Source organism: Rousettus aegyptiacus, unplaced genomic scaffold (genome assembly GCF_014176215.1).
Source record: "Rousettus aegyptiacus isolate mRouAeg1 unplaced genomic scaffold, mRouAeg1.p scaffold_m13_p_5, whole genome shotgun sequence".
In the NCBI taxonomy this organism is placed as follows: domain Eukaryota; kingdom Metazoa; phylum Chordata; class Mammalia; order Chiroptera; family Pteropodidae; genus Rousettus; species Rousettus aegyptiacus.
This window is the reverse complement of record NW_023416308.1, coordinates 4,544,198-4,570,052: the sequence shown is the minus strand read 5'-3', so window position 1 is coordinate 4,570,052 and position 25,855 is coordinate 4,544,198. Positions and strand designations below refer to the sequence as shown.

At 42.5% G+C, this 25,855-nt stretch overlaps 1 protein-coding gene and 1 pseudogene across 1 annotated transcript in view; one reads left to right on the top strand and one right to left on the bottom strand.

Moving 5' to 3' along the window:
* Positions 1–4,711: 4,711 nt before the first annotated feature.
* Positions 4,712–25,855, bottom strand: part of ANAPC5 (anaphase promoting complex subunit 5) — a 32,377-nt gene continuing 11,233 nt past the window's right edge. Inside the window, exons 6-17 of the mRNA XM_016153841.2 lie at positions 23,118–23,219; positions 21,924–22,114; positions 18,626–18,707; positions 17,880–17,969; positions 16,310–16,491; positions 15,316–15,451; positions 12,052–12,126; positions 10,096–10,217; positions 9,550–9,657; positions 9,321–9,468; positions 5,540–5,702; positions 4,712–5,141 (exon numbers count right to left, since the gene is read on the bottom strand). Coding sequence (XP_016009327.1) covers positions 4,930–5,141; positions 5,540–5,702; positions 9,321–9,468; positions 9,550–9,657; positions 10,096–10,217; positions 12,052–12,126; positions 15,316–15,451; positions 16,310–16,491; positions 17,880–17,969; positions 18,626–18,707; positions 21,924–22,114; positions 23,118–23,219 — 1,611 coding nt within the window. The 3' untranslated portion in view covers positions 4,712–4,929. The remainder of the gene's footprint in view (positions 5,142–5,539; positions 5,703–9,320; positions 9,469–9,549; positions 9,658–10,095; positions 10,218–12,051; positions 12,127–15,315; positions 15,452–16,309; positions 16,492–17,879; positions 17,970–18,625; positions 18,708–21,923; positions 22,115–23,117; positions 23,220–25,855) is intronic.
* LOC118603190 lies at positions 8,429–8,547 on the top strand (annotated as a pseudogene).

The window sequence follows — 25,855 nt, the reverse complement described above, 5'->3', positions numbered from 1 at the left end:
GCGGCGGCTGAGGCGCCGAAAGTTCCCCAAGGCTGCGGGACACTCATTCCGGGGAATCCCTGCCTGCGCCAGCACGGACCCCCCCTAACCACTCACCACTGCTCGGGACCCGCCCTAAATGCTAGGGGACCGTGTGCCTTCCCCACCCCCACTCCACCTGGATGTACCAGACTGCACGAAACCCGATGAAGTCTGGCTTTTCCCCGAAAACTACGGAGATGCTTTGTGTGACAAGCATTCTTCCCAAACATTCTCCCCCTTTTAACACCCTACTATTCTGGAGCCTTAAGTGTGTTTAGTCTTCCAGCTGGGGGTCAGCTGCGCGGCCGTGGGGGAGAGAAGACCTGCGGGATCTGCCGGCCTTGGGTGGTTGTGAACTTCACTCCCGAGCCAAGAGTGACCCCGCCAAGCAGCCAAAAAGGAATCAAGGTTGAGAAGGGAGTCAAGGACCAAATTAATTAAAGGTTCAAGGCCCTCTCAACAATCAGACAATCGCTATTTTCAGGCTGCAGGGGTCCCCACAAACAATACACACAGTGTTCCAATTAAGATGACCGCCCCCCCCCATATGATCAACATGAACGAACGCATTTGTTGGAAATAGCAAATACTTGGGAACAACCATCCTAAGTGATCAGGGGGATGGATAAATGAAAAGTGTTAGTCGTTCGATGAATGTCATAAAGTCATACATTTTCCTTATAAATGGATCTGAAACATGGCAAAATGTTAAGTCAATTCTGAATGGTGGATGCATAGTTTTGCATTTTTCTATTTTATTCCCCTCCCCCCCCCAAAAATATGATGGGGGTATTTAACATTTATATCTCTATCACAGGGGTCAGCAACTTTTCCTATAAATGGCCAGATAGTAAATATTTTGGGCTTTGCAGGCCATATGGTGTCTTTTGTAACTAATTCTCTCTGCCATCCTAGCAGCTATAGACCAGAGTAAATGAATGGGTAAGGCTGTGTTCCAATAAGTTCATTTACAACACTGAAAGTTGAATTTCATGACTTTCCATGTTCTCAAAATAGTGTTACTTTTCTTCCACCATTTAAAATACATAAACCATTCTTTACCTAGCTGGCCATATAAAAACAGGTGGCATGCCAGATTCGACCCATGGACAATAGTTTGATGACCTATGCTTTACTCAAGAAACCAAGTAGTTATTGGTTGTCTTTTCCTGTTACTTGGTAAAATCTGCAATTCCATGTATTTATATCATGTTACTAAATTGCCCGTTTTACTAGAACATTAGTGAACAGGCAGAAATTGAGATATATGTAGAACTATATAAAGTTCGAAGCCAGTTGTGTGAGAACAGTTAAGAAAATACACATTCAAATCTAAACTCTAGCCCAAGATCCACTTCTTTCTGGAAGCATTTCCTGCAATGTGGTGACCCAGGCTCCAGTTCTCTGTCCTCTCTGATCTCCTATAGCGAGGACTGTACCGTTTATTTGATGCTCAGCCAATGAGTCTTCTTTATTCTTTACTTTTTATCGATGCAATCTGACTTGTCAATAGAGCTATAAATTCCAGGCATATAGATGGGTCTCACAGCTGAATCATTTGTTTACCTTCAGATTGTGGTTGAAAGCAGTGACTGTGGAGTCAGACCCAGTTCAAAGCTCAGCTTTACTAGTTATCAGCTTGGTGGCCTTGGACAATGACTTTTGGTTTCATAAACTGTTAAATGGGGGTAATAAACCTAGCTCACAGGCTCGCTCGAGATTTAAATACAATTGTGTGTGCAAAGATAATAATAGCTCTCTGCCTGGCACATAAGTGCTCAAAGGTACTATTAATATTCTTAGCACAGAGCTAAAAAACCCCATCACCGATGTGCCTTTCTTATTAAAGTGAATTAGAACAAAGCACAGCACATCACAATTTCCTTTCATTGACATTCAGCCCCTCTTGTGATAGAAATCATCCCACTCAAGGAAATCATTTTCCTCTGAGCGATATGAAAATAAAAATTGGCTTTGCTTTTTGAGTTTTCTCCTCCAAAATACCAGAAAATCCTATTCTAGGCAAACCAATCTTGTTGTCTTGACAACACAGATTGCTAAGAAAATAAGTAAACAAAGCATCTGAATCTTCTTTTAAAGAAAACTTGGCCAGTAAAGGGGAAGGGTGGAAAAGTAAGACTTTAAAAAAAAAAAAAAAAAAAAAGAAGACCCTGAGAAGTTTCCGTTCAGTGGACGGTGAGGTTAATATGTTTATTTGTCCCAAACATAAACAACGGCACAAAAGGGGAAGTGGGAGGGCGGGGCACAGATAAAGAAGTTCTTCATTTGTCTTAGATGTTCTACAAGAAAGAACAGCATCAGGGTAACCACCCAAAACATCAGGACGAAACTGAAAACACTCTGAACCAATAGGAACATTCAAGGTACGTAGGTGAACAGAGAGGCAGTCTGGTGATGAAGGAGGTTGACAGCCTACCCCACAGGGACAGAATCTTGACGGTTCCTTCCTAGCGACCGGGCTGAGGCAGGCCAAATCTCAGGGGCTCAGTTTCTCACCTGTAAAAAGGTATTTAGCTTACGAGCATTAGAGGTGATATGTGTGACGGTCCCTAGCAGTGTCTGGCCTATACTGGGCACTAGATAATGCCCAAATGACAACTGATATTATCAAATATGTGTTCAACAAACTGAAAGAGAATGTTCACAAAAACAGTACACTTGTCAAAACTCTAGGAACAGGCACCTCCAGGGTAGTACACCAATGAGGTTGGATTCCCAGCTCTCCGACATCCCAGCTGTGTGACCTTGGGGGTGTGAGTGACTTAACCTCCTTCCACCTCAGTTTCCACACCCCTTCAATGGGATGAACACTACTGCCTACCTCTTAGATTGTAGTGAAGATTAAATGTGTTAATATACATAAATAACTTACAACGAGGCACGCTGTGTTCAGCTATCTGCTCCCACCTGCCTCTGGGCTGGAAACGCAAAAGCAAACCTGCCAGGTAGGGTTCCCACTGTGCCAGGCCACTGGCTCGGGTCACCACGTCTTCTCTTCCCCTTCAAGGACACATGCTAAGGTCTCTGGTATAGACCCAAATGCCCATAGGATGTTTAGCTGCAATTCCCTTCTCACCCAGCGAATGCTTTCCCAGGTTAACCAAATCATCGATCTTTACACCCCTACACTAAACCACTCATAATTATACCAGTCTGACTCTCCCCCGCCCTGCCCCCTGCCAAATACTCCACCAGGAAAAAAAGCCAATTAGCTATAATCTAGACAGTTCTGAAGTTGGGGGCCACGCTGACGTTTCCAACTTTCTGTTTAACCCACCATTCCTTCCTGGAGGAGATGGGCCCCAGAAGACGGATGGCAGGTGGCCACAGACTCTAGGTTAGCTTTGGATTCTGTCCTGCCTGGGTGAACGCGCAAGCTGAGGGCAGGGTCAGCAGGCCAGCTTCAGACGTGCAAGCTGTGTGTTTATTTGCACGGGGCTCTATGCTTAGAAGCGCCCGCCACCAAGGTTAAGGCTCCGCTCACCACAGGCCTTGTATTTTCACTTTACACTGGGCCCCATAAATTACGTAGCCAGGTTTGATGTATTCAGTTTTTTAATATTTATACCTGAGGGGTCAGATGAGTCACCCTGCCTCATCTCTTGGACCTTCTCACACTGAGGCAGAGTGATTAAGATGACTACTTAGATTGGAAGGATCTTAAATACATTGACCAAAAATATCAGGTAAGAGAATGTATTTGGAATAATAATAATAATAAAAAAAACCACCTTGACATAGTGGTAACTTCCTGGGAAGAATTACTTTTTACTATACCACCTTTAAGAATATTCAGTTTTTACCCTCTACATATATAACCTTTCCAATAAATTTTAGGGAAGATTCTTAAACGTCAACATGCCAATTCGTGTCTCTAACGTTACGCGGAACCTCTCGCGCCAGAGCAGCTGTCTTTGGCTGGCGAACGCGCCCTCGTGAGTGGGAGTTGTTTTACACTGTTTCCAAGAGCTTTGGAGATAAATTATTTCCCACTAGGTTTAAATTTAACGGTGAAAGAGCCAATGATAGAAGCTGCAAATTGGGTTGGTGCCTTGTTGCTGTTTTGGACTTGAAACACAGGGATTTTTCCGTGAACAATCAAAGATGTGTTGTTCACGAACGAAGCAATAACCAGCTTCTGCTTAATTGCAGGGCTGACATACGGAAGTTATATACACTGTGTATGTGACTGATGGCTCCCATACGCCCCTGAGCCTGTCGCTCTCGTAATTTATAATCGCCTTATTCATGATGAACTCCTAGGCTAAAGGTATCATCATCTCTCATTTATATAGTTAAATATAGAAAAAACATACACATGCAGAAGATATCAGAAAGCCGCCGCCCAGAAAATTACTGAAACATGCTCTTTGTCACTAGTCCAAAAACAATGAACAGATCTTTTCCTTAACTCCTCTCAGGGACCGACGTGTACTCACTCACGAGCACACACGGGCCCATCACAAGCACCATTCAGCCCAACAAAGCAGGGACGCTTCAGAAGGAAATTCTAGCCTCAAGAGAACCTGCGCTGGGCCCCTAGAGAGATCTACTGATGCCCAAAAGGGGTCTCACTGAGCGTGTGTGTCAATGAATTTATATAATGATGGAGTGTGCAGTTTCTAATAAAGTATTGGATTTTGCCCAGAAAGAACATAACCTTTAACACTTATACTAATAGCTGTTTATTAACGAAAAGTTGAGTGTCTTTTGCAATTAAAAGGAAATTGGAGAACAAAACAATTATGTATATTCTAGCAGCAAAATAAGACAAACAAATCAGAATGCAGTTTATTGACAAGGCGGACATCAAATACGCCATTTATGTGGAGAGAGGGAGTGTAAACAAGTCCGAAATCTTACACTCTGCCGGCACGGGCATTCTCACTAGAGATGGTTGATCAAGGGCACCCCGTGGGAGGGCAGCTCCTGGTGCAGCTGCCGGAACAGCATGGCGCATCGGTTCCTCTCCTGGGTCCTCCCCAGGGTGTGGTAGAGCCTGGCCTGGAAGTAAACGACGTCTCTGATTCGCTCTTTGCAGTCCACCTTTGCAAAATAGTTCTTGGCTTCGTTGAGGTTCTCAATGGCGGCCTCCACGGCTGATGGGAAGTGGAGAAAATGCCATACGTGTTTACTGCGACACTTCACATACAGTTTTCAAAGCTTATTATCTACTTTTATTGATTTAACATGTACCAGACAATTCTATATTCAACTCTTTGAGAAGAAAAAAAAACACTAAAGTTTTTTAAAACGTCTTCAGTCCTGATTTCCAGCCTGGCGCCTAGTTCCACAGGGAAGATAACCACTCACTTGGCCAACCTGTGTGCCGAGCGTGCACGTGGAGGCGCTTTCATGCCGCGTGACACTCTAACATACAATAGTGAACATTCAGAATCTAAATACTGGCCCAGATTTAACGCCTTTTCTTCGTGCGGGTTCTACATTTTCGTTTTCTGCCGTAGTATTACCTAACAGTCTTGGTATGGCTCCCTACCTTCTGCTTTCTTCAGTGGGTCGTAGGAAGCTGCTGAAGCCACTTGGCACTTGGCCACCAAGAACATGGCACGGCCTTTGTCCAGGACGGCGCCGTCAGCCAAGATGGGCTCGATGGCCATGTGGAGCAGACTTAAGGCCTGTTCTGGGATTCCGAGGATGAGCTGAAAAGGAAACATCGTAGCACTGTACCCCCCACGTGCACCCCATCCCCACCTCACCCTCACCACCGGGAGGGCTTCCTGCCGGCTCTCCTCTCCAGCTGACGTTTTCCCTGACATGCACTACATTTAATATGCACTACACCCTCAGAAACTACAATGTGTGACATCTGATTTCAGACCACGAAAGGCACAGTAGGGAACAGTTATTCACACTATGGAAAGGTTTTTCTCTTTACGAAAAAATTCAGCACAGAAATCCTTGAGATCGGTGATTCCAAAGGGTCAAACTGGCTGCAGAAGGACCGACCACTGGAGGAAGGGGACTGCTAAGGTAATTTCTCGGAAGTATACAGTAAAAGAAACAACAGGGAACTAAAATGGTACACTAATTAACACAAAAGAACGAAAAGACCCAAGACATAGAGAAAAAAATAGCGAAACAGATTAAGTCCTTTCTTATCCATAATTACATTAAATGTAAATGGATTAAGCTTTCCAATTAAAATTAAGACAGAGATCTGCAGAATAGATTTAAAAGAATAATCAACTACATGCTATCTAAAAGAGACTCACTTTAAGATTAAAAGATACAAATGGGCTGTAAATAAAAGGATAGAAGATATGCCATGCAAACGGTAACCAAAAGAGAGCTGGAGTGACTATACTAATATCAGACAAAATGGACTTTAAGTCAGACACTGTTACCAGAGACAAAGAAGGACGTTATATACTGTGAAAAGGGTCGATTCAGCAAGAAGATACGATTAGAGAGACATATACACCAAAGAGAGCCCTCACATATATGAAACGAAAACGGACAGGACTGAAGGGAGAAATGGAGTTCAATGGTAAGAGTTTGAGAGTATAATAACCTTATTTTCAATAATGGATAGAATAACTAGACAGAAGAAAAGGAAATAAAAGACTTGAACAACACCATAAACCAACCAGCCCGAATAGTCCTCCACAGAGCATTCTATCCAACGACACCATAACACACATTCTTGAATGCCCACGGAACATCCGGACAGATCCTACGTTAGGCCACAAAGTAATAATAAATTTATAAAAACTGAAATCATACAATGTATCTTCTTAAATTGTACCTTTTTTTTTTTTGGAATGAAATAAACCAGTAACAGAAGGGAATCTAGAAAATTCACAAATATATGGAAATTAAACAACACATCTCACTTAAATAACTGATAGGTCAAAGAGAAATCACAAGAGAAAACAGAAAATATTTTGAGATGAACAAAAACAACGTACCAAAACCTACGGGATGCAGTGAAGGAAATTTAAAGCTGTGAAGGCATACATTAAAAAAGAAAGATCTCCAATCGGTAAGCTAAATTTCTACCATGAGAAACTAGAAAAAGGAAAACCCAAAGCTAACAGAGACAAGGAAATAATAAAGATTAGAGTGAAGATAAACACAATAGAGAATTAGAAAAACGATAGAATCGATGAAACTAAAAGTTGGTTCTCTGAAGAGACCAAGAAAATGAACAAACTGTTAAGCTAGACTCGCCAAGGAAAAAGAGAAGACCCACGTGACGGAAATCGGAACTGAAAGCGGGGACTTGACCTCAGGGCAGTAAAAAGGAGGACATGAGAACACTACGAACAACTATACGCCGATCGATTAGATTACAGGAACGAATTTCTAGAAAGACACAAATTACCAAAACTGACTCAAGAAGAAATAGAAAATCTGCACAGACCTATAGGAGACTGAATCGGTAACCAAAATAAAACTTCCAACAAAGAAAAGTCCAGGACCAGATGGTTTCACAGGTGAATTCTATGCAATGTTCAAAGAATCAGCATCGATCCTTCTCAAATTATTTTTAAAAAAATAGAAGCGGTCAGTATGTGTGAGGTCACTGATACCCTAATATCAAAGCAGGTAAAGCTACCACAAGAAAACTACAGGCCAGTATCCCTTATGAATACAGAAGCGAAAATCCTCGACAAACACTAGCAAACCAAACCCAGCGGCATATTAAAAGGATCGTACACCACGATCAAGTGGGGTTTATCCCAGGATTGCGACAGTAGTGGGGTATATAAAAACCAATCAAGTTAAACAGAACCATGTTAGCAATTCCACTCCTAAATATATGCAAGAGAAATGAAAACAGATATCCACACAAAAACTTGTACATGAGTGTTAAGAACAGCTATTCATAACAGGTAGGAACAACTCAATTGTCCATCAACCAATGAATGGATAAATGAAATGTGTATACACCCAATGGAATATTATTCAGCCAATAAAAGGAATGAAGGACTGACACATTACAACATGAACGAGCCCTGAACACATTACACCAAGTGAAGAAGCCAGACGCGAAAGGCCGGATATATCGTATGATTCCATTACATGAAATACACAGAACGAGCAAACTCGCAGGGACAGAAAGCAGACGAGTGGTTGCCGGGGGCTGGAAAGGGGGGAAAATGGGGAGTGACTGCTTCATGCGTATGGGATTTCATGATGGTGTGATAAAAATACTCTGGAATTAGACAGTGTAATGGTTGTAAAACACTATGGATATTCTAAAATATCCTACAGAGGTAGATATTAGAAATCTATATAGATATTAGTATATATCCATATATAGATATAACAGATATTCTAAAATTCACAGAATTGTATACTTTAAAATGGTTAAAATAGTGAATTTTATTTTACATAAATTTTATGTTAATTAAGAAAAAAAGTCTACGGCCATGCTACCCTGAACAAGCCCAATCCCGTCTGATCTTGGAAGCCAAGCGGGGTCAGGTCTGGTTAGTACTTGGATGGGAGACCACCTAGGAAGACCAGGTGCTGTAGGTGTAAAAAAATAAAAAATAAAAAATAAGAGACTGTAAGCTGACGAGGTCCTTGCAATCTGTGAGATTAAGCAAGGGCTGTCTTACCTAAAAAAAAAAAAAAAAAAGAAAAAACCAAGAATTGTTGGGAAAGCTGCTAAGGAAAAACAGGTGCCCAGGCCGCCCCCTTGAGTTCTGACAGTTGGATCAAGGCAAGGGCAGGTATACAGATATTTTTAAAACTTCCCAATAATTCTAACGCACAGTTAGTTAGAAGAACCTCTGCTTTAGTTAGTAAATTCCTTCAGTGAGTTCAAAATTTATTTACTCGATAAATATTTGTTAAAAGGCTACTATATACAAGTCCTTCTAGGTACCACAGGATACAGCAGAGAAAAACCAAGAGTCCCTGCTCTGGTGGCCTTACCATTCTACAGACGGAGACAGAAAACAAACAGGAAACAACTTAATTTCCAAAACCTTTTAATGAACATGTGACTTCCTCATTTCTTTATTCTACTCAGCCCCTTGTTAAATCAGGCATAGCTCTGGGCCAGCTAATCATTAATATGACGCAAGAGTCCTCAATGAAGAGGCAAGTTCCCCTCACTAAATAAATACATGGCCCGGTGAAGCCAGTGCCATTGCGAGGGGGCAGCCTGCCGCCAAGCTCACAACTCCAGACTTCGAGGTTAAGAAGTGAAGGCTCATTATTATCCTTTTCAGAACCAAAAAGTAGTAACAGACTTGCCAGTTCTTGAGTACAAATATGTGCTATAAAAACAGAGATCAGCTTACCTGGGCAAAGGCCAAGTTCAGCACTGTTTCGGAGGCCAAGTACTGCAGCCGGTACTCCTTGGAGAGGGCCAGCGCCTGCAGGAGCACGGGCAGCGCGATGGTGGGGGAGGAAGACTGCCAGTACAGCTCGGCCACGGACAGCAGGACACTGCCCGCGAGGAGGAAGACATGGGGTGAGAGCATCCAGCACAAAGCGCCACCCATGCGACGCACGGGAGACCTCGCTTACCTGATCACCATTTCTGTGTTCCTGATTTTTTGACAATGAATCAGTAATTTTTGTAAAAGCTTGTGTGCCTCTGACATTTGGTTCTGAGCTTGTAGTACAACTGCTTTTCTGAATCAGAAACAAATAAACAGAAGTGGTTATGTTGACGTTTGCAAGGGTTGTGAATACAGTCACTTTAGGGTTACAGTCCCCACTTCCTCAATTAGGCTGTAATTAGACCCCCCAAATGGAAGAGCTGTGCCTAATATAATTTTTGTTAAAAGAGGGGGGAAAAGTGTGTGTGTGTAAGCACATATGTGTACATGCACACCGCTAAGACTAAAGTCCGGAACTATAGATATCAGAATGTTAGTGATTATCTCTGAGTGGTACTTATTTCCTCCATTTTGCTTATCTGTATTTTCTCATTTCCTGTAATAAATACCTAATAAATAGAATAAATTTTTTTCCTAAGCTAAACCTAATAAATTAATTCATACAAAACAAATAAGAATAAAGCCATTTGAGAAGTAATTCATCCTGGGTTGGAGTTTCCAAGTTTCTTACCTATATACACCTTCTATGCTATTAAGAGCTGTGATTCCTGTAACGAGTGAATCAGCCAAATGATATTTGCCATCATGCATTGCTCTGTCAAACTGTATTTTTTGATCACACAGCATCCATAACTAATAAGAAAAAAATACAATTAGGGACAAAATGGCAAGTGTTCACCTCATTATTCAACACAGAAAAAAAAGTATTTTGGCTTGCTTAGCAAATATCCTTACAATTCACATACATTCTTTTTGGGAGGGATTTAAAAAATATTTTAAAATATTTCAAGTATTTGAAAAGCACTAAGAATAAAATAACAAACACATGTGCCAATCATCAACTTAGTCAAATCACAACATTCTCATTTACTTGTTTCAGGTACTATTACATACTATTGCAGTCCTTTATAAATTCCATTCCCCTCTTTCCGAAGGACTTGATTTGATTTTGATACCATTCCATTCACATTCTTATACTTTTACAACACATACAATTATCCGTAAACAGTAGACAGTACAATCTTGTATGGTTTTAAACTTTGTATAAAAAGTATCATACTGCATACATCCCAATTTTAAGCTCAACATTATTTTGGGGGACTTACACATGTTAATACAATAAGTTCTAGTTTGTTCCTTTTCGCTGATGAATAGTTTTCAATTATATAAATATGCGACCACTTATTTATTCTTGTGTTGATAGATATTTAGGTAGTACTGATTTTTCACTCTTTTGAACAATATTGGAATAAACATTTTCATGCACTCCTGCTGTGCAGGTTTATGTCAGGTACACAGCGGGCAGTGGAAATGCTGGGCTGTAGGGTACGTGCACTTCACTGGAATATGGTGCTCGTTTGTTCTTCTAATGGGTTGTACCAGTTTACACCCCCCACCAGGGGTGTATGACGGTACCCGCTGCTCCACACACTCATCAACGATTCATAAGGTCAGTAATTTACTTTTGGCCAATCTGATGGGTATGACACTTCTCATTATTGTTTTAATTTGTATATTTCTGATCCCTAGTTAGATTGAGCACCTTGTTATATATTTATTAGTCATACATGTGTTGTCTATAAACTATGAATTAAATTGTATCCTTTTATTTATTTTACTGTGTACCTTCTTAAAAAATGGCTAGAATGTTAGGGAACGAAAACTTCCATCGTGTTAGCGCTACCACAGAACCACACTTCACCCTCGGGTGCTATCCTGCATCGTGTCTGCTCACTGCCTTTCCCTCCACGTGCTCTGAATTCAGAGCCCAGCGCAGCTCGCCTGCTGATGGGCACGCATGCCGTATCTGATGATGCGGAGCCAACAGCCCATGTGAACGGCAGCCCCAGGGCCCAGGGGAGGAGATCCCAGGCTGAGGCCTCTTAGGATTTCAAATTCCCTAACGCACTGAAGACGAAACTTGTTAAGGGAGGGAAGAGAAAGGGGCGCCTTGTAATAGTTTTCTCAGCACTGCCAGAGGTAAAAAGTCAGGGCAATAAGGAACAAAGGGCCTCGAACTGCTTTATAACGTTCATTCCCTCTGAGGGCAGCATCTTCCCAAAAGGTCACTCAGTTCTGGGAGGGAAAGATTAGAGATGCAAAGTGTGAGACAAAATAATGTAACTGAAACCTAATTCTCGAGTTATCGGAAGGACACTGATGATTTCTTTTCTTACTCCCATACAGCCAGAGATACAAAGAATACTAACTTAAAACCATATAAGGAGACAGGAAGAAAAAAAATACCCGACTTTAAATCTTTTCTCGGAGCTTATATCTCAGCCTTCTAGAAGAGAGCTTCCAGAGGCTCCTGAGTAGCTATGGTAACCTCGATGCACGGATGTCACAGAAAGGGACCAGGACACGAGAAACCAAGGGGCGACTCTAAGATATCCCACTTTAACAACCACATAGTGAAAACAATCTTTTCAGACATAAATCCAATGCCATGCAGAAGACAGGTTACCTGGGCATGCTGACTGTTAGGTGGGAATCGTTCCTTCAGGTGCTTTAACACTTCTGAAGCGGCAGCGAAACAGCCCTAAACAGAAAGACATGATGAGATGAGCACACCTGTGTTGAAACCACACCTGCCGCGCCACGCCCAGGATGCAGACATGAGTCACCTGTTCATGGTGCAGTACCCTGGAAGCCACTAGGCAGAGACTGTCGAATCTCAAAGGGCCATATTTTAGGCTCTAATATATTTTATTTGTTAAATTATACATTTAATTCATCTTCTCTCTAGAAAAAAACTGACAAAATATATGTAAACAAGGAAAACGCAATTTTTAATCCCATCAAACAAAATCATAATGTTTGATATATATCTTTCTAGACTTATGAACATAAATATAAAACACAAATATTAAAAAAATAGATATACATAACATTTTTATAAATTGCCTACAGCACTGTTTACCACATGGTAGGCACTCAGTAGTTTTTCAATGAATGAATCTTTCCACTGTCAAATACAAATCTATAGCATCAAAATATTAGGGTAAAGAGACTATGGTATACCAAAATAATCTCATAGTTTGGGATATTTTGGTTCTTTCCAATTTTTTCTATTTTAAAAACTGCCACGATGACTATCTTGGTGCATACATCTCTGCATACTTATCCAATTATTTCCTTAGGCTAAAAACTGAGAAGTTGAATTGCTGAGCAAAACGACAGGCACTTTGCAGCTCTGACATACATTCCTAATCGCCCTCCAGACAAGCGGCAAGTACTTTCACGCCAGCACTCTGTGCCTCTCTCCTCCCCTGATACTTATTTAATTGGTGAAATTTGTATTTCACTGTATTAATGTGAATTTTTTTAATGACCAAATTTTAAATTTTTCATTTTTGGGGTCACTTATGCTTTTTCTGTGAATTATGTCTTTTTAAAACATATTGTTGGGAAGTTTCTATTCACCCTATTGACTCCAAAAGCTATTCAATTTGTCTTAATCTTTGATCAGGTAATGCATCTTCTGTCCATACGGAAGCTCAGGCTGCAAGTGAACTTTTATTTAAAATGGAAATTACATTGAATTACAATAAAAGATCGTTAATCTCTTTATTCTTGTGATTTTAACAGGCCAGTCTTGCCAATTATTTTCATGACTGCCATAGGGAGCTGGGTATGTGGATTTAGATGAGTTGCTGTCTAACATTTAGGCTGAGCAGAGAGAACAGTGCTCATGCTATATGTTCCCTCAAAACATTCCCACTGAGGCCTGCCATCCCTCAGGCTAGGAGAGAGGAATGATTCAGGAGGAGCCAGAATTATGCAGAAAGAGCAAAGCGGGCTGTACTTCCTCTAGCCTTTGGATTACAGGAGGAAGCCTGGACATTGCAGTTCAGAGCCCACAGCTTCTTCATAAGTCTACCCAAACCCTAGTCGCTGCCATACCCTAAGGGCAACATCCAATTTATTTGGAGATCAATTTCAGAATACAATTGGAAGCACGCACAAAGGAAATAAAAGAGCAAACGGAGACTCATGATAAAGCAGCCTTCTCCACAGTTGGCCAACCTTAATTTCACGGGTGCGAGTTTAACCTCTGTAATTAAAAACGTGACGGTCATCAGCCCCGTGAGTATACCTGCATGGCTGACGTTATAACACTAGAAAGGTCTTTCTAAGGCAGGTTAGGGAAAGGGGGGAAGGACAGGACTGAAACGACGGGGTCACTGACTATCTTCTTCTGTGGTTGAAGGCTTCGCTGACACATCCTGGCCACCGGAGCCAGGTGGCGATGGACCAGCGGGTTCCTCACGTAAGCCCAGAGATGAAAGGGAGGTGAAGACAAGAAATAGTAATGTAGATTCAAAGAGCATGGTTACTTTTCAAGCTCTTAACCCCAGGGAAAAAAATCACAGAATGCTAACACTAGGCCTTAGAGAAAGTTTCAAGGCTAAAGAATTTAGCCAAGACAAGATTTCTGTCCAGGAGTTTTTCCATTACAGGAGGAAAAAAAGTCATTTCTACTGTACAAAGAGAACTGAAGGAAAGTCACTCCACTATTTAAGGCTGGGGTCAGTGGAGAGAATTCAACTTCAAAAAGTCACACAGGGACATTTCAAATGGGCAAACAGTATGGCATATGAATCATAACTCAATAAAGTTGCTGGGGGAAAAAAGTCGCATGGGGGTCATACCAAATACCTGACTGAAGGTTCACTGACTCAGGTGTTACCAAATGTTCCACGTGGCACCCAGAGGGGAAAAGAAGGATGTGAAAGAAATCCCAGTGCCGCTAGGAGGGGAAGGAACCAAGAAGCTGAGCGCGCCGGCCCTGGGGGAAAGCACGCAGCGAGGACGCGGCCCGCTGCTCCGAGCGAGGCGTCCCGGGTACAGGAGGGAAGCGCTGACCACGGTGGCTGGGAACCCCCGCCACAGCCCGCCCGCCCGCTCAGCTTACACAGCTACCTGAAGGACTGCAAAACGCTGAAGCATCCCTGAGCGGCGGGGAGCCGCCCAAAGACCTTCGGGCTGCAGATGAGGAAACACCGAGTGTTATGATGCAACCTAACAACAAAGGTCACCACGAAGATGGAGAAAAACAGCATGATCTAGGAAGCTCCTGACAGCCGGGCAGTGTTTACTGCGCCACAGAGGGCTTAGAGAGGGTTCCCCGGACCTGTTTCCCGAGAGGGAGACAGCCCAGAGCAGCACGAGAGGCCCTGCCGTCAACGCCCGCTCAGGAGGACCACTCGAGTTACTTGGGCCTAAATCAAGGTTACGTCCAGTTCCCACTGTCCTCCTTGGAGTCGCTCAGACTTGGGATGGAGACCTGACTGACAGGTACCGGTTGTGGGTACAGGACTTTGCTCCCTGGATCTGCTTCTTGTGCTGTGAAATAGGGATGCTAATAAAGCTGACCTCGTGGGGCTCTTGGTAAGGATTCAGTAAGACAGCACCCGTGAAAATCCAGGCGCAGGGCCTGGCACCGGACCTGTGCTGCCACCGTCTTAACGACCCCTGAATTACGCTCCCGCTCTCCTGTAACGACCCACGGCCGCCGCCTGGAACGTCACACTCCTCCCTACCGACGCACGGGGACAGCTCGCCTCTCACTCCCTTCGCCGATGCCAGAAGGGGGCCCACGTCCAACGAGCTTTGCGAACCCCACACCCGGCCCACTGCGCCCTCTCCGCCACCCGCAGCCACCCAGACCTGTCCCCCGACCAGTGCTTTTCTGGAAAAGGCACGGCGGCGCGTGCTCGCGGCCCACCTGCTCCGCGTGCAGCTCGGCGAGGTGGCAGAGCGCCACGGCGAACGACTCGGTGTTGTTCTGCTGCGCGCCCGCGTTCGCCGCCTCCAGGCTGTTCATGCTCAGCAGCATCTGGGCCTGCTGCAGCGCCATGGTGCTGGGGAGGGGGAGGCACCCGTCAGTGGGTGCCAGGCCGCTCCCCCCACCCCCGGCCGCACCCCACTGTGACTGCTAGCAGCTGCCACCACGGCAGGCTCTCTGCCCGCAGGACTCTCAGAGCAGCAAAGCTTCCCGCGTGAGCCGCGCCGCGGGAAACGTGCTGGTGACGCCAGCGGAGCCCTGAGCTCCGGGGCCCCCGCCGACTCGGGTTCACTCAGACCTGCTGCTGTGCTGGCACCGGCTGCTCTGGCAAGCTAAACTGCGGCCAGTGCGTGCAGCTGTTTCAGACCCTGCTGTGCCAGCGAGTGACCTCAGCTACAGAAACGAGATGGGTAAGGTGGGCACTTTCTCTCGTTACTGAAATCCTGAAAGTGGCAGATTGTCCAGGTGAGCGGTGAGGTAGTGACAGGGCCCCGGGTGAAAAATGCGGTTCAGAAGCTTATTCCAAGCCAAAGGCTAAATGAAAATTAAACCCAAGGCTGGAGCTATTCCGAGGACACACCTTTCTCTACATAACAGTTTGAGGTTCAGGAGATGCTCACCTTGAGGGCCCCTGGCCCACACCCCCTCTGAACGGGAGGAGGCTCCTGTCTCACAGAGCAAGGGGGCGGTGCTGGGCATCCTGGTCCTGTCACTTATTAACTACACTTGTGATCTCGGGCAGGTCAGATGCGTGAACCTTGGTTTATGCATCCTAGAACGGAGATCACCCACCAGTCACCTCAGAGCCATTGGGAGGCATTAATAAGAATGGGCCTAGGAAAAAACTCTGCAAGGTCTGTGCAAAGTACAACAAGTTTTGAAACTATAAAGCATTTTAATCCCCACAGCCTTGACCTTCCGCCTGAAGACCCACCTGCGGCCATAGAGCCTCCAGATGGCTGTTTTCTGTGCGATGCTGATGTCGATGAGCTCCGACAGGCTGTGTTTCCAGTGCAGGAGGTCAGAGTCCTTCAGCGCATCCATCAGCTTGTTCGCCGTCTTCCCGGCAAAAGCCCTCTGCTGCACAAGGGACTGTATCCCCAGGGAGGCGAGGTACTGAGGGGACAGATACACCCACAACCCAAGATAGAGATTACACGACAGAAATTTGCCATATTATACGTGTTAGCATATACACAGTGATGGCACTACTTAAAAAGGAAGTACCTATCGCCTGACCCTAACCCACGGGAGCTGCAAGACAGGCTGTTGGTTCGCTGGGAATCGCTGGGGCTTTGGCATTAAATGGACCTGAGCTTAAACAGCGCCTCTGCCACTCCCAATGTGACCTGCAGCCAGCCACGTGGTGCTTAGCCAAACCTAGCTTCCTCACCTTCAAAACAGGCATCAAACCTATCATAAAGAACTGTTGTGAGGATTAAAATGAATTAGTATGTCAAACAGTGCTGGGCACATGATGCAGCAGGGGATTACGAAAGGATGCCTGACATGAGCAAAATTATCTTTTCATTAACTTTTAGTATAATTTTCAATGATGAAAGCTCAACTAAAAGAGGATTTTGTTAAATCCATAACAAAAACTGTAATTAAGAAGTCTATCATTTATTTTAAGGAGCCACTTACTTTTGTCATTAGAATCAATTCTGTACATATAACTTTCCCAGAAACGAATCAAATGGACAATTTACAGATATGAAAAGCATATACTTTAAATTATTACACACACAATTACTTTCGATTTTACTGGAATTTGCTGCAAACAGATGCGTAAGCAGTCCCACTGCCCATCGTCCATTTTCAGCAGATGTTTTTGAGATGCAATAAGGTTCTTTGTGCAATGGCAATCTAGATTCTAACAGCCATTATGATTTCATGTGTGCAGACTATGCCCTTCCAATGCCCTCAGTATCTGTCATGAAAACTGAATTATAATTCAGGTCCTTCCCTGTCACTCAAAATGAGAGAAGACAAATTTGACTATCTGGTTTACTAGGTGCTGGCTTTATTGTTAAAAAGGATCAGCAAACTTGTCCTATAAAGGAACAGACAGTAAATAATTTAGGTTTTGCAGACCACATGTGGTCTCTGTTGCGTATTCTTCTTTGTTGTTTTTTCCCCCAACTGTTTAAAAATGTACAACCCATTTTTAGCTTGAGGGCCATACATAAGCAGGATGTGAGCCGGTGTGGCCCAAGGGCTGGAGAGTTTGCCAGTCCCCGGTTTAAAAATAAGTCTTTTCTGAAATTTTTCCAAGTAAATATGTGGAAGTTAACGTTGATCAATAAACTAAAAAAAAAAAAAGAAAAAAAAGTCTCATCAAATTGACAAATGGAACTTTCACAGATGTTATTAGGGTAAAGGGAGCAGCGAGAAACCAATCAAACAGAATTTAGTGGTTTAATTAATAATTAAGGTCATATGAAACTACCAAGAATAAAACCACACCGTTTATTTAAACAATGTCATAAGAAAATGAGCCTTACCGGTAACCCAAAATGCACTGCTTTCTTCACAGAATGCTCCAACAGAACGTAGCTATCAGATCTCTTCTGCCCCAGCACATAAAGCCAGCTCTAGTAAGAAAAACCATCAAAATATATCCTAACAATGATAACGGTTAATGTTCTATTAAAATATCAGCATGGTTGTAAGAAAGAATTAATCAGGGACAAAATAAATCCTCTAACACACTCTTTCATGAATTATGACTCTAAATGAAACCTATCAAACCCATGCAAACTCCCAAGACAAATAACCCAGTCACTGATCTTCTCCTCTGATAGCAGTGAGTGGCAAATGTTCCAGAAAAAAAGCATGAAACCCCCATATGGGCTTTTATTGAGAAAGTGAGATTCTCAGGTGATTGTTAAATGAATTCTGTGTTCTACTTGCACTTGGGGGTTATGCTCTTACAGAACAATGTCGCATCCAGCAACGAGATGTTGTACACACCCTTTTGTTAATGCTGACGTTTAATGTAATAGTTTCCCATAGCAAGTTGTACTCGAATTTGTAGATAAGAAATGCCACCAAAGCAAAACAGGTGTCATAAATTAAGAGAGATAAATAAATATGGGCTGCCTTTCCTGAATTACTGCGACTACCTAACTAGTTTCCCGTCACTGCTAAGGACCTTTGCTCCAACTACAAAACAACCCAATTTGAACGGGGCCTTCCGAAGGCCACCTCACTCATGCACAGAACCTCCAAGGCGGGGGGGTGGCCTCACCAAGCAATGCTGGAGACACACATGATCGTTGGACTCCTGGGCAATCCTAATCGCCTCCTGCAGGGCAAGCTCTGCCTGTTGACTGATGACAGAATGAACATTCACCTCATTAACGATCACAAACATGCACAACCAACAAAATAGTAGCAGGGCATCATCTGTGCTGTACTTTATCTGAGTACAGGCCTTTGGGTTGGAAGTTGTAACTATGGGCTTATTCCCTCACGGGCACGCCCCTCCTCCAGCAGCAAGAAACATTAACAGAGGGAACACAGAACATGCCCCTTCTAAGGTGGACTTCTACCGAAAGGGGCATCGAGGATCAGCTTTACCTGATCTCCACTCCTAAGAGCTTTTATTTTAGCAGTCTACGGCTGAGGGAAAGGGCAAGGAAGAAAACACAGTGTTTTACTTTTCATTGCATTCCCCTCTGCATTATTTGAAATTTTTTTTTACTATGGCATTTGATACTTTTATAATTTGTTCAAAACTAGTTTTTAAAAGGATTTTGAGGATTATCCACTTGTGAAATTTGTTTTTCTGCTCGCGTGGTTCCCCCCCATCTGGGATGTCTCTCCCAACTTCTCAACTGCAGTGGAAATTCGGCCAAATATTCTTGGCTCCACTGGACTCTCACTTCTGAGAATTCCCACGGAAATGCTATCTGTACCCTATTCTGTAATGTGTAATTAAATACTATTGTGTATCGCCTTCTTCGTTTAACCTGCATTAATTTTATTTTTTAACTATTTTATAAATCTGTAGAGAACGTGAGTAACATCTTAAACTTTGCGTTTCCCAGTGGCAAGTCACAGAAGAGAAGTCTTACCAATGCTGGGTCACTGAGGATCTCAAAAATATTTTAATGATGTGAGTATCACTTATTTACATAATGAAAACCAAACAAATGATGACATGTTAGGAAAAAGGCTTCTGGGAGAACTGCATGCTAAAACAGGACTAAAGAGAGACTACTTTTCCCAGGTAGGAAGAAAAGGTAGATTACCAACACAGAAGCTTCAGGTCAGGCAAATCCTCAAAGGACCTTATGGTTTTCCACTGCTGCTAAGTAGAAACGCCTCTGATAAAAATTTTCAGCAACAGGACAAGAAGCAAAACGCTTATAATACCTGAAATGCACTGGCCAGAGCAGAAAGTTCTGTCACCTCTAAACAACGGCTTCCTATATCATTTCCGGTAAAAGCCAAAGTCCAAACGAGGCCGACAGGACCCTCCGTGCCCTGACCCCTGCAACCTCTATGCCTTTACCTTCTTCTACTTCCCTCTTACTTAGAGCACTCGAACCATGCTTGCCCCTCCTCAGATGCTAAGTAAATTACGGCCTCAGGGCCTTTGCACTTGCTGTTCCAGCTGACATTACTCACTCCCTCAGAGCGGACTGCGGAAGTGAGAGATCCGTGCGTACGCCTGGAGGAAGAGTGTTCCTCATGAAATCGAGGGCACCTCAGTCATCACTCTCTAACCTGTATCCTGATCTACTACAACTCGATATATGTTTACCGCTACATCTTTATCCCTCCCACTGTAAACTCCATGAAAACAGGGGCTTTTTCCTCTGTTCTATTATATTCCCCGCACCTACAACAGTGCCCAGTACACAGTAGATGCTCAATAAACTATAAAGAGTTTCATGAAATCGCCATAATCCTATTAGCTAGTGACAAAGACTTAGGCAGGACCATGGTGCCAAGACGAAACAAAGACTAGACCTGAGTAAATCGGGAATTAGTCACCAATGAAATTCCATGCAATTAGCTGCCTATCCGTTGATAATACTGTAAAAATAAAAAAATTCTGTACATCAATAGGTTACTTGTATCTAGAAGTCTGTATCAAATTTCCAAACCCCAGTGAAAGCTGTTTTGAATACTAAAATAGGTCATTGGTAAATATTACAAATGGTGTTGCTCCTTATCATGAGCACACACAAAAAGGAAAGGCTCTGATTAAGAGGTTATTAAAGCTAGGCAGACAAAAAGAAGTTGATTATTAAAAGACAGTATCAGATCTCACAAAGTCATGGAGTTTGCAGCAGCCTCGAACAAGATTGGGCGCATCTACACAACTGATGCCTCGGCGGCCTTAATGACAACCCTGGTCTAGGCTTCGGAATGACACGGGCACCTTTCTCAAAGGATTCTGCCCCGAAAAATGCGTCCTTGTAAGGAGGGAGAATATTTTTCCCTTTCGCTTGCACTGGCCACCTCTCACCGATCTCCCAGTGCTCACGAACTCCATCAGTCTAAGCTCTTTTCACACGCCTTCTAGCACATGAAGATGCCAGACACGTGCTTAGCTACATCATTTTTCAGCTAAATAAACAGTCTCCCAATATAGTTTATATGGTATGGCTCTATATATCTCCAAGACCAGCTTGCCAATGTCCCTTTTAAAATGTGATGACCGGAAGTTAACAGAAGAACTTCCTGGGTATTGCTTGGGCCATATAAGAAGGGGCAGAACTCTCAATTCTTGACCTCTGAACTTTCTTTTTCTATCACTACACCCTCGAGTCTCTATTCAAAGATGCCTATAGCGGAAACCACATTCTTCTCAAATGGAAAAAAGCCACAGGAGACGGGGAGACTCTTTGAATCAGTAATTCCTTACCTTTTTCATTATTCACATTATTTTGTGGTTTCCAAAATACCCTCCATGTTTTGAAAGATTTTTTTCCACTTAACTCTATTTACCAAATGAATTGGTCAAGTTTCCTATTTTTATTCATTAAAATCATAGGCATACCTTAGCAATGACATAAGCCAAGTGTCACCTGACTGAGCTGCCTGAATTCCATCTAAAAGCACAAACACGTGACTTTTAATAAGCCAGTGCGGCCTTTTACCAAGTAAAGGCACAACAACTTCCTTTCGGCTTTTTGAAATACTTAAAAATAGCTTTTGCTTATCCCCACTATTAACTCCAAAAAGTCCTTCTGGGACTTTCTGGCCTAATGACCTAATTTCCTTTCCATTCAGTGGCCGGTGTTCTTAGAAGTCCTCGGAGGCCCCGCCCGGGGCCGGCACTGCTGCAGCGCGACACCAGGGGGCGGGCTGCTTACGCAGAAGGTTTCGTCAACTTCCGTCCAGGGCAAAGCCTCCCTTTTGGAAGTTATTGACATGTCCTGGTCAAACGGTCCGCTTCCTTCCTTTCTTTTCCTCTTCTCTTTGTTCTCCTTCCTCTTTTTAATACAGAATTTTACAAAAATTTCCATCTCAATTGACATTTGAGAGTCAACGTCTTCAGTTTCCGCACGGATACAAACCCATGAACTTACTAGTGTCCGAAGCGGCAGTGCAGGGCGGCCAGGTTCAGGGCGGCGTACCTCAAGCTCCGGCCATAGCCCTCTTCCCCGTTACTTTTGCTTTCGGCCCCAGTAAGAATCAGGCGGTCGAAATAATGCAGGAGGCTGTGTGTTGAACTGAAAACATCTTGGACCCGGAGGTTGTTTAAGTAGCTGAGATAATGCTAAAACAAGAAGCGATCCACACATTGTAAACATGCCGCTTCCTCTTGTGTAAGACTAATTCAGAGTTCCAACGGCTGCACACGCCCGCGTGTCCCCGACCCTTCTAACTAGATGGTCGTAGTTTAGGTTCGTTTTTTTTCCCCATAGGCAGAAAAAAAAACAAACAAACAAACAAAAAAAACAGAAAAACAGGTTTAAGATACAGTTGTTTGTTTCCTCCCAGAGAGAGTCCCCAAATGAAAACCAGGAGTTCCATTAGAATTTGTATTAGTGTTTTATCCTAAATAAACGTGCACTACATCCCTGGTTATACTAGGTGCTATGTGGGGGTAGAGGGGAAGCTCACTTCACTCAGGTTTTAAGGAATACCACAAGTTCAAAGATAAAGATTTTAAAACCTAAATTCATATAAAAATTATAAAATTTTTTCTTCTAAACGTCCAAGTTTAAACACAGTGAGACTTTTACTAGTTTACTAAGTTCCTTATCTTTTATTTTGCAACCGTTTTCATTTTGTTTAATCACTGAATTACACCTCCCTCCAAACAGGTAGATTCCAGTTCCTAGGGAGAAAAACAGTTATTTTTCTACCTGTGAATAAAGCCAGACATCAAATCCAGGTACTATTAAGAAAGTTTTCCAGGTAAAAATCCATTGAGGAATGGTATTATTTGAACTTAAAAAGAAAAAAAACACTGACAAAAGCAGCAAAAGGAAAGAATTTTTAGGCCCAATGTTTTAAAAAGTCAGTCTACTGTGTCGTCTATCCATAATTCACAACATCAGAGAGAAGAGGACACGTTAGACTGAAGAAGCCCCGACTGGCACAGGGGTGGGGCGGGAGGGACAGCTCTGCAGCCCAGGCTGCTGACTTGCCCACAACAGGATTTCTCTCCAAGATCTTGGGCCAACGGGCCTATCCCTGTTTGCAAGGCTACTCAACAGGAAGAGGAGCCTCGTCATTCCTCTTCAACTCAGCAACAAATTCTGAAAAAGACTCACCGCTTCAGCAAAATCAGGGTTAAATTTCAACAAGTTGTTCAATTCCTTCTGCAAAGAAGCTGGAGTGAGGGCTTTGGTCTCATCATTCTTTAACAAAGAAGCCTGAAATTTAAACATGACGACTCAGTAGAAAGAAATGACCAATGAACATATGGAAATGTTATACTAAATAGCATCACCCCATTATTTTCTTTTCTGCGGCTACTCTCCCTCTTGACCATAAGGAACATGGTTCCCTCTTCGTGCACCAGTAAGTCTCCCAGACACCGCCCCCCATCCACACACTCCTCCCATGCAAACCCAGGCTAATCCCTCAGGTATCAATTTAGAGAGAACTGCTCCTATCACTCCGTAGCCTAGACAAGGTCCTATGAGCCCCCTCCACTAACCCTTCCTACAGTACTTACCAAGCTATAGCGAAAGGGCCAGTCCGACCCCACCCACAAACCGAAAGCACCCTCAGGCAGGCAGTGTGTATCGCAGCGCCCGCAAAGGGCCTCATGGCTCTCAGTTGCGCTACTCCTGGATATTTACTTCATATGAGTGGTATCAGCAATAATTGTATAAAATATGTAGAAAACCATTTCCAAATTAAATATTAGTACTTGACTGGGCTATAGACACTACTTCAATTCTATAGACGAATTTTTTCTTTCTAAGTAATAATTTCTGCAAGTAATTTCGTTTTAATTCATTATGTCATTATAGAAGATTCCAAAACTATGAACAAGCATACAAAAAACAAAAATTATCTGTAATCCCTCCACCAGAAATAACACTATTAATTCTTCAGTGAATCTTATTCCAGTGTATCTTTTTTCTATGTGCATATATGCATGTACATACATATGGGTATGTACATACGTACACATATATACCATTTTTAACAAAATTAGAATACATAATTTCGCTTCCTACTCTTTTCATTTAATAATATATTGCAAACTATCTCATCATCAAATAGTCTTTGAAAATATGATTCTTAAAACAAAAATATTAACCCTTTGACTGTCGTATGTACTCCAAATACTTTCCCCATTTTGTTGTATGCCTTTTAATTTTGTTAAAATATGTTCTGACATGCTGACATTTAAAATTTTTATGCTGAAAAATCAAACAATCTTTTCCCACGTGTTTCTTCCACAGATTTTAGGTTTAGAAAGTCTTTCCCCATCCACAGATCAGTTAAAACTTAATATGTAGTTAATACAGCTTTAAGTATTTACATTTACACCCTTTAATCAACCTGTAATATACTGAGGAATGAAGATGAGGCGAGGATCCAGCCATATTTTCTTCTCTATGGTTTATCAATTGTCTAGACAGTTTTTCTAAACTGTTTGAAATTCATCTGTAGGGGTGTTTCTATCACTTTTATCTAGATCTAAACATTACATCTTTCTGCAGAAAAAAATTTAAGAACAAAATTAGGGAAAATGGGAAAGTCGAGCACAGAAATAAAAATTCTACGCTTGAAAATAGGAGAAAAATGTTCACCTTACGTTACTGAGAAAATGAAAAAGTATGGCTCCAAAACATCAGCAAAAAAATGTTTTGGGTGGGACTACACCAAATTAAAAGATTTTGTTCAGCAAAGGAAACCACCAACAAAACAAAGAGAACCGACTGAGAGGAGATACTCGCTAATGCTACATCTGATAAGAGGTTAATATTTAAAATTTATAAAGAACTTAGACAGCTCAACAAAAACAAAAAACAAACAATCCAATTAAAAAATAAGCAGAAGACCTGAACAGATACTTCTCCAAAGAGGAAATACAGATGGCTAATGGACATATGAAAAGATGCTCAAGGTTGCTAATCATCAGAGAAATGCAAATTATCACCTCACACCTGTCAGAATGGCTGTCATCAGTAAATCAAAAAACAGCAAGTGTTGGCGAGGATGCGGAAAAAAGGGAACCCTCATATATTGTTGGTGGAATTACAAATCGGTACAGCCACTATGGAAAACAGTACGGAGGTTCCTCAAAAAGTTAAAAATGGATATACCTTTTGACCCAGCATTTGCACTTCTAGGTATTTATCCAAAGAAAACCAAAACAATAATTCATAAAGATCCATGCACTCCAATATTCGTGGCTGCACAATTTACAATAGCCAAGGTATGGAAGCAACCTAAATGCCCATCAACAGACGATTGGATAAAGAAATTATGGTTCATATATACAATGGAATATTACTCAGCCACTAAAAAAAATAATGAAATCCTATCATTTGCAATGAAATAGGGTGGACCTAGAGTTTATTATGCTGAGTGAAATAAGTCAGACAAAGAAATATCGATACCATATTATTTCACTCATATGAGTATCTAAGGAACAAAAGAATAAACTAATCAAAAACAGACTCACAAATATAGTAGACAATTTGGTGACGGACAGAGGGAGGCGGGTTTGGGAGGCTGGGGTGAAAGATTAAAGAAGTACAAATTAGCAGTTGATAGTTGACCACGGGGAACATGGAAGAAGGAATGCAGCTGGCATTAATATCGCGCCTCAGTGGAGGGCCAGGGGAGAGAGGGAGCAAATGGGGGGATCGTTTTATGAACATTATATGTGCTGTATACTTAAACTAATTTAAATAAATACATTCATCTAAAAAAAATGTTTGGGTTAAAGCGTACTGATGTCTGCGACTTAAAATGCATAAAAAAAAGAAAAGAAATGGTGGCTGGATAGAGGACGGGTAGAGGCGTGATAAACAGAGCAATATTA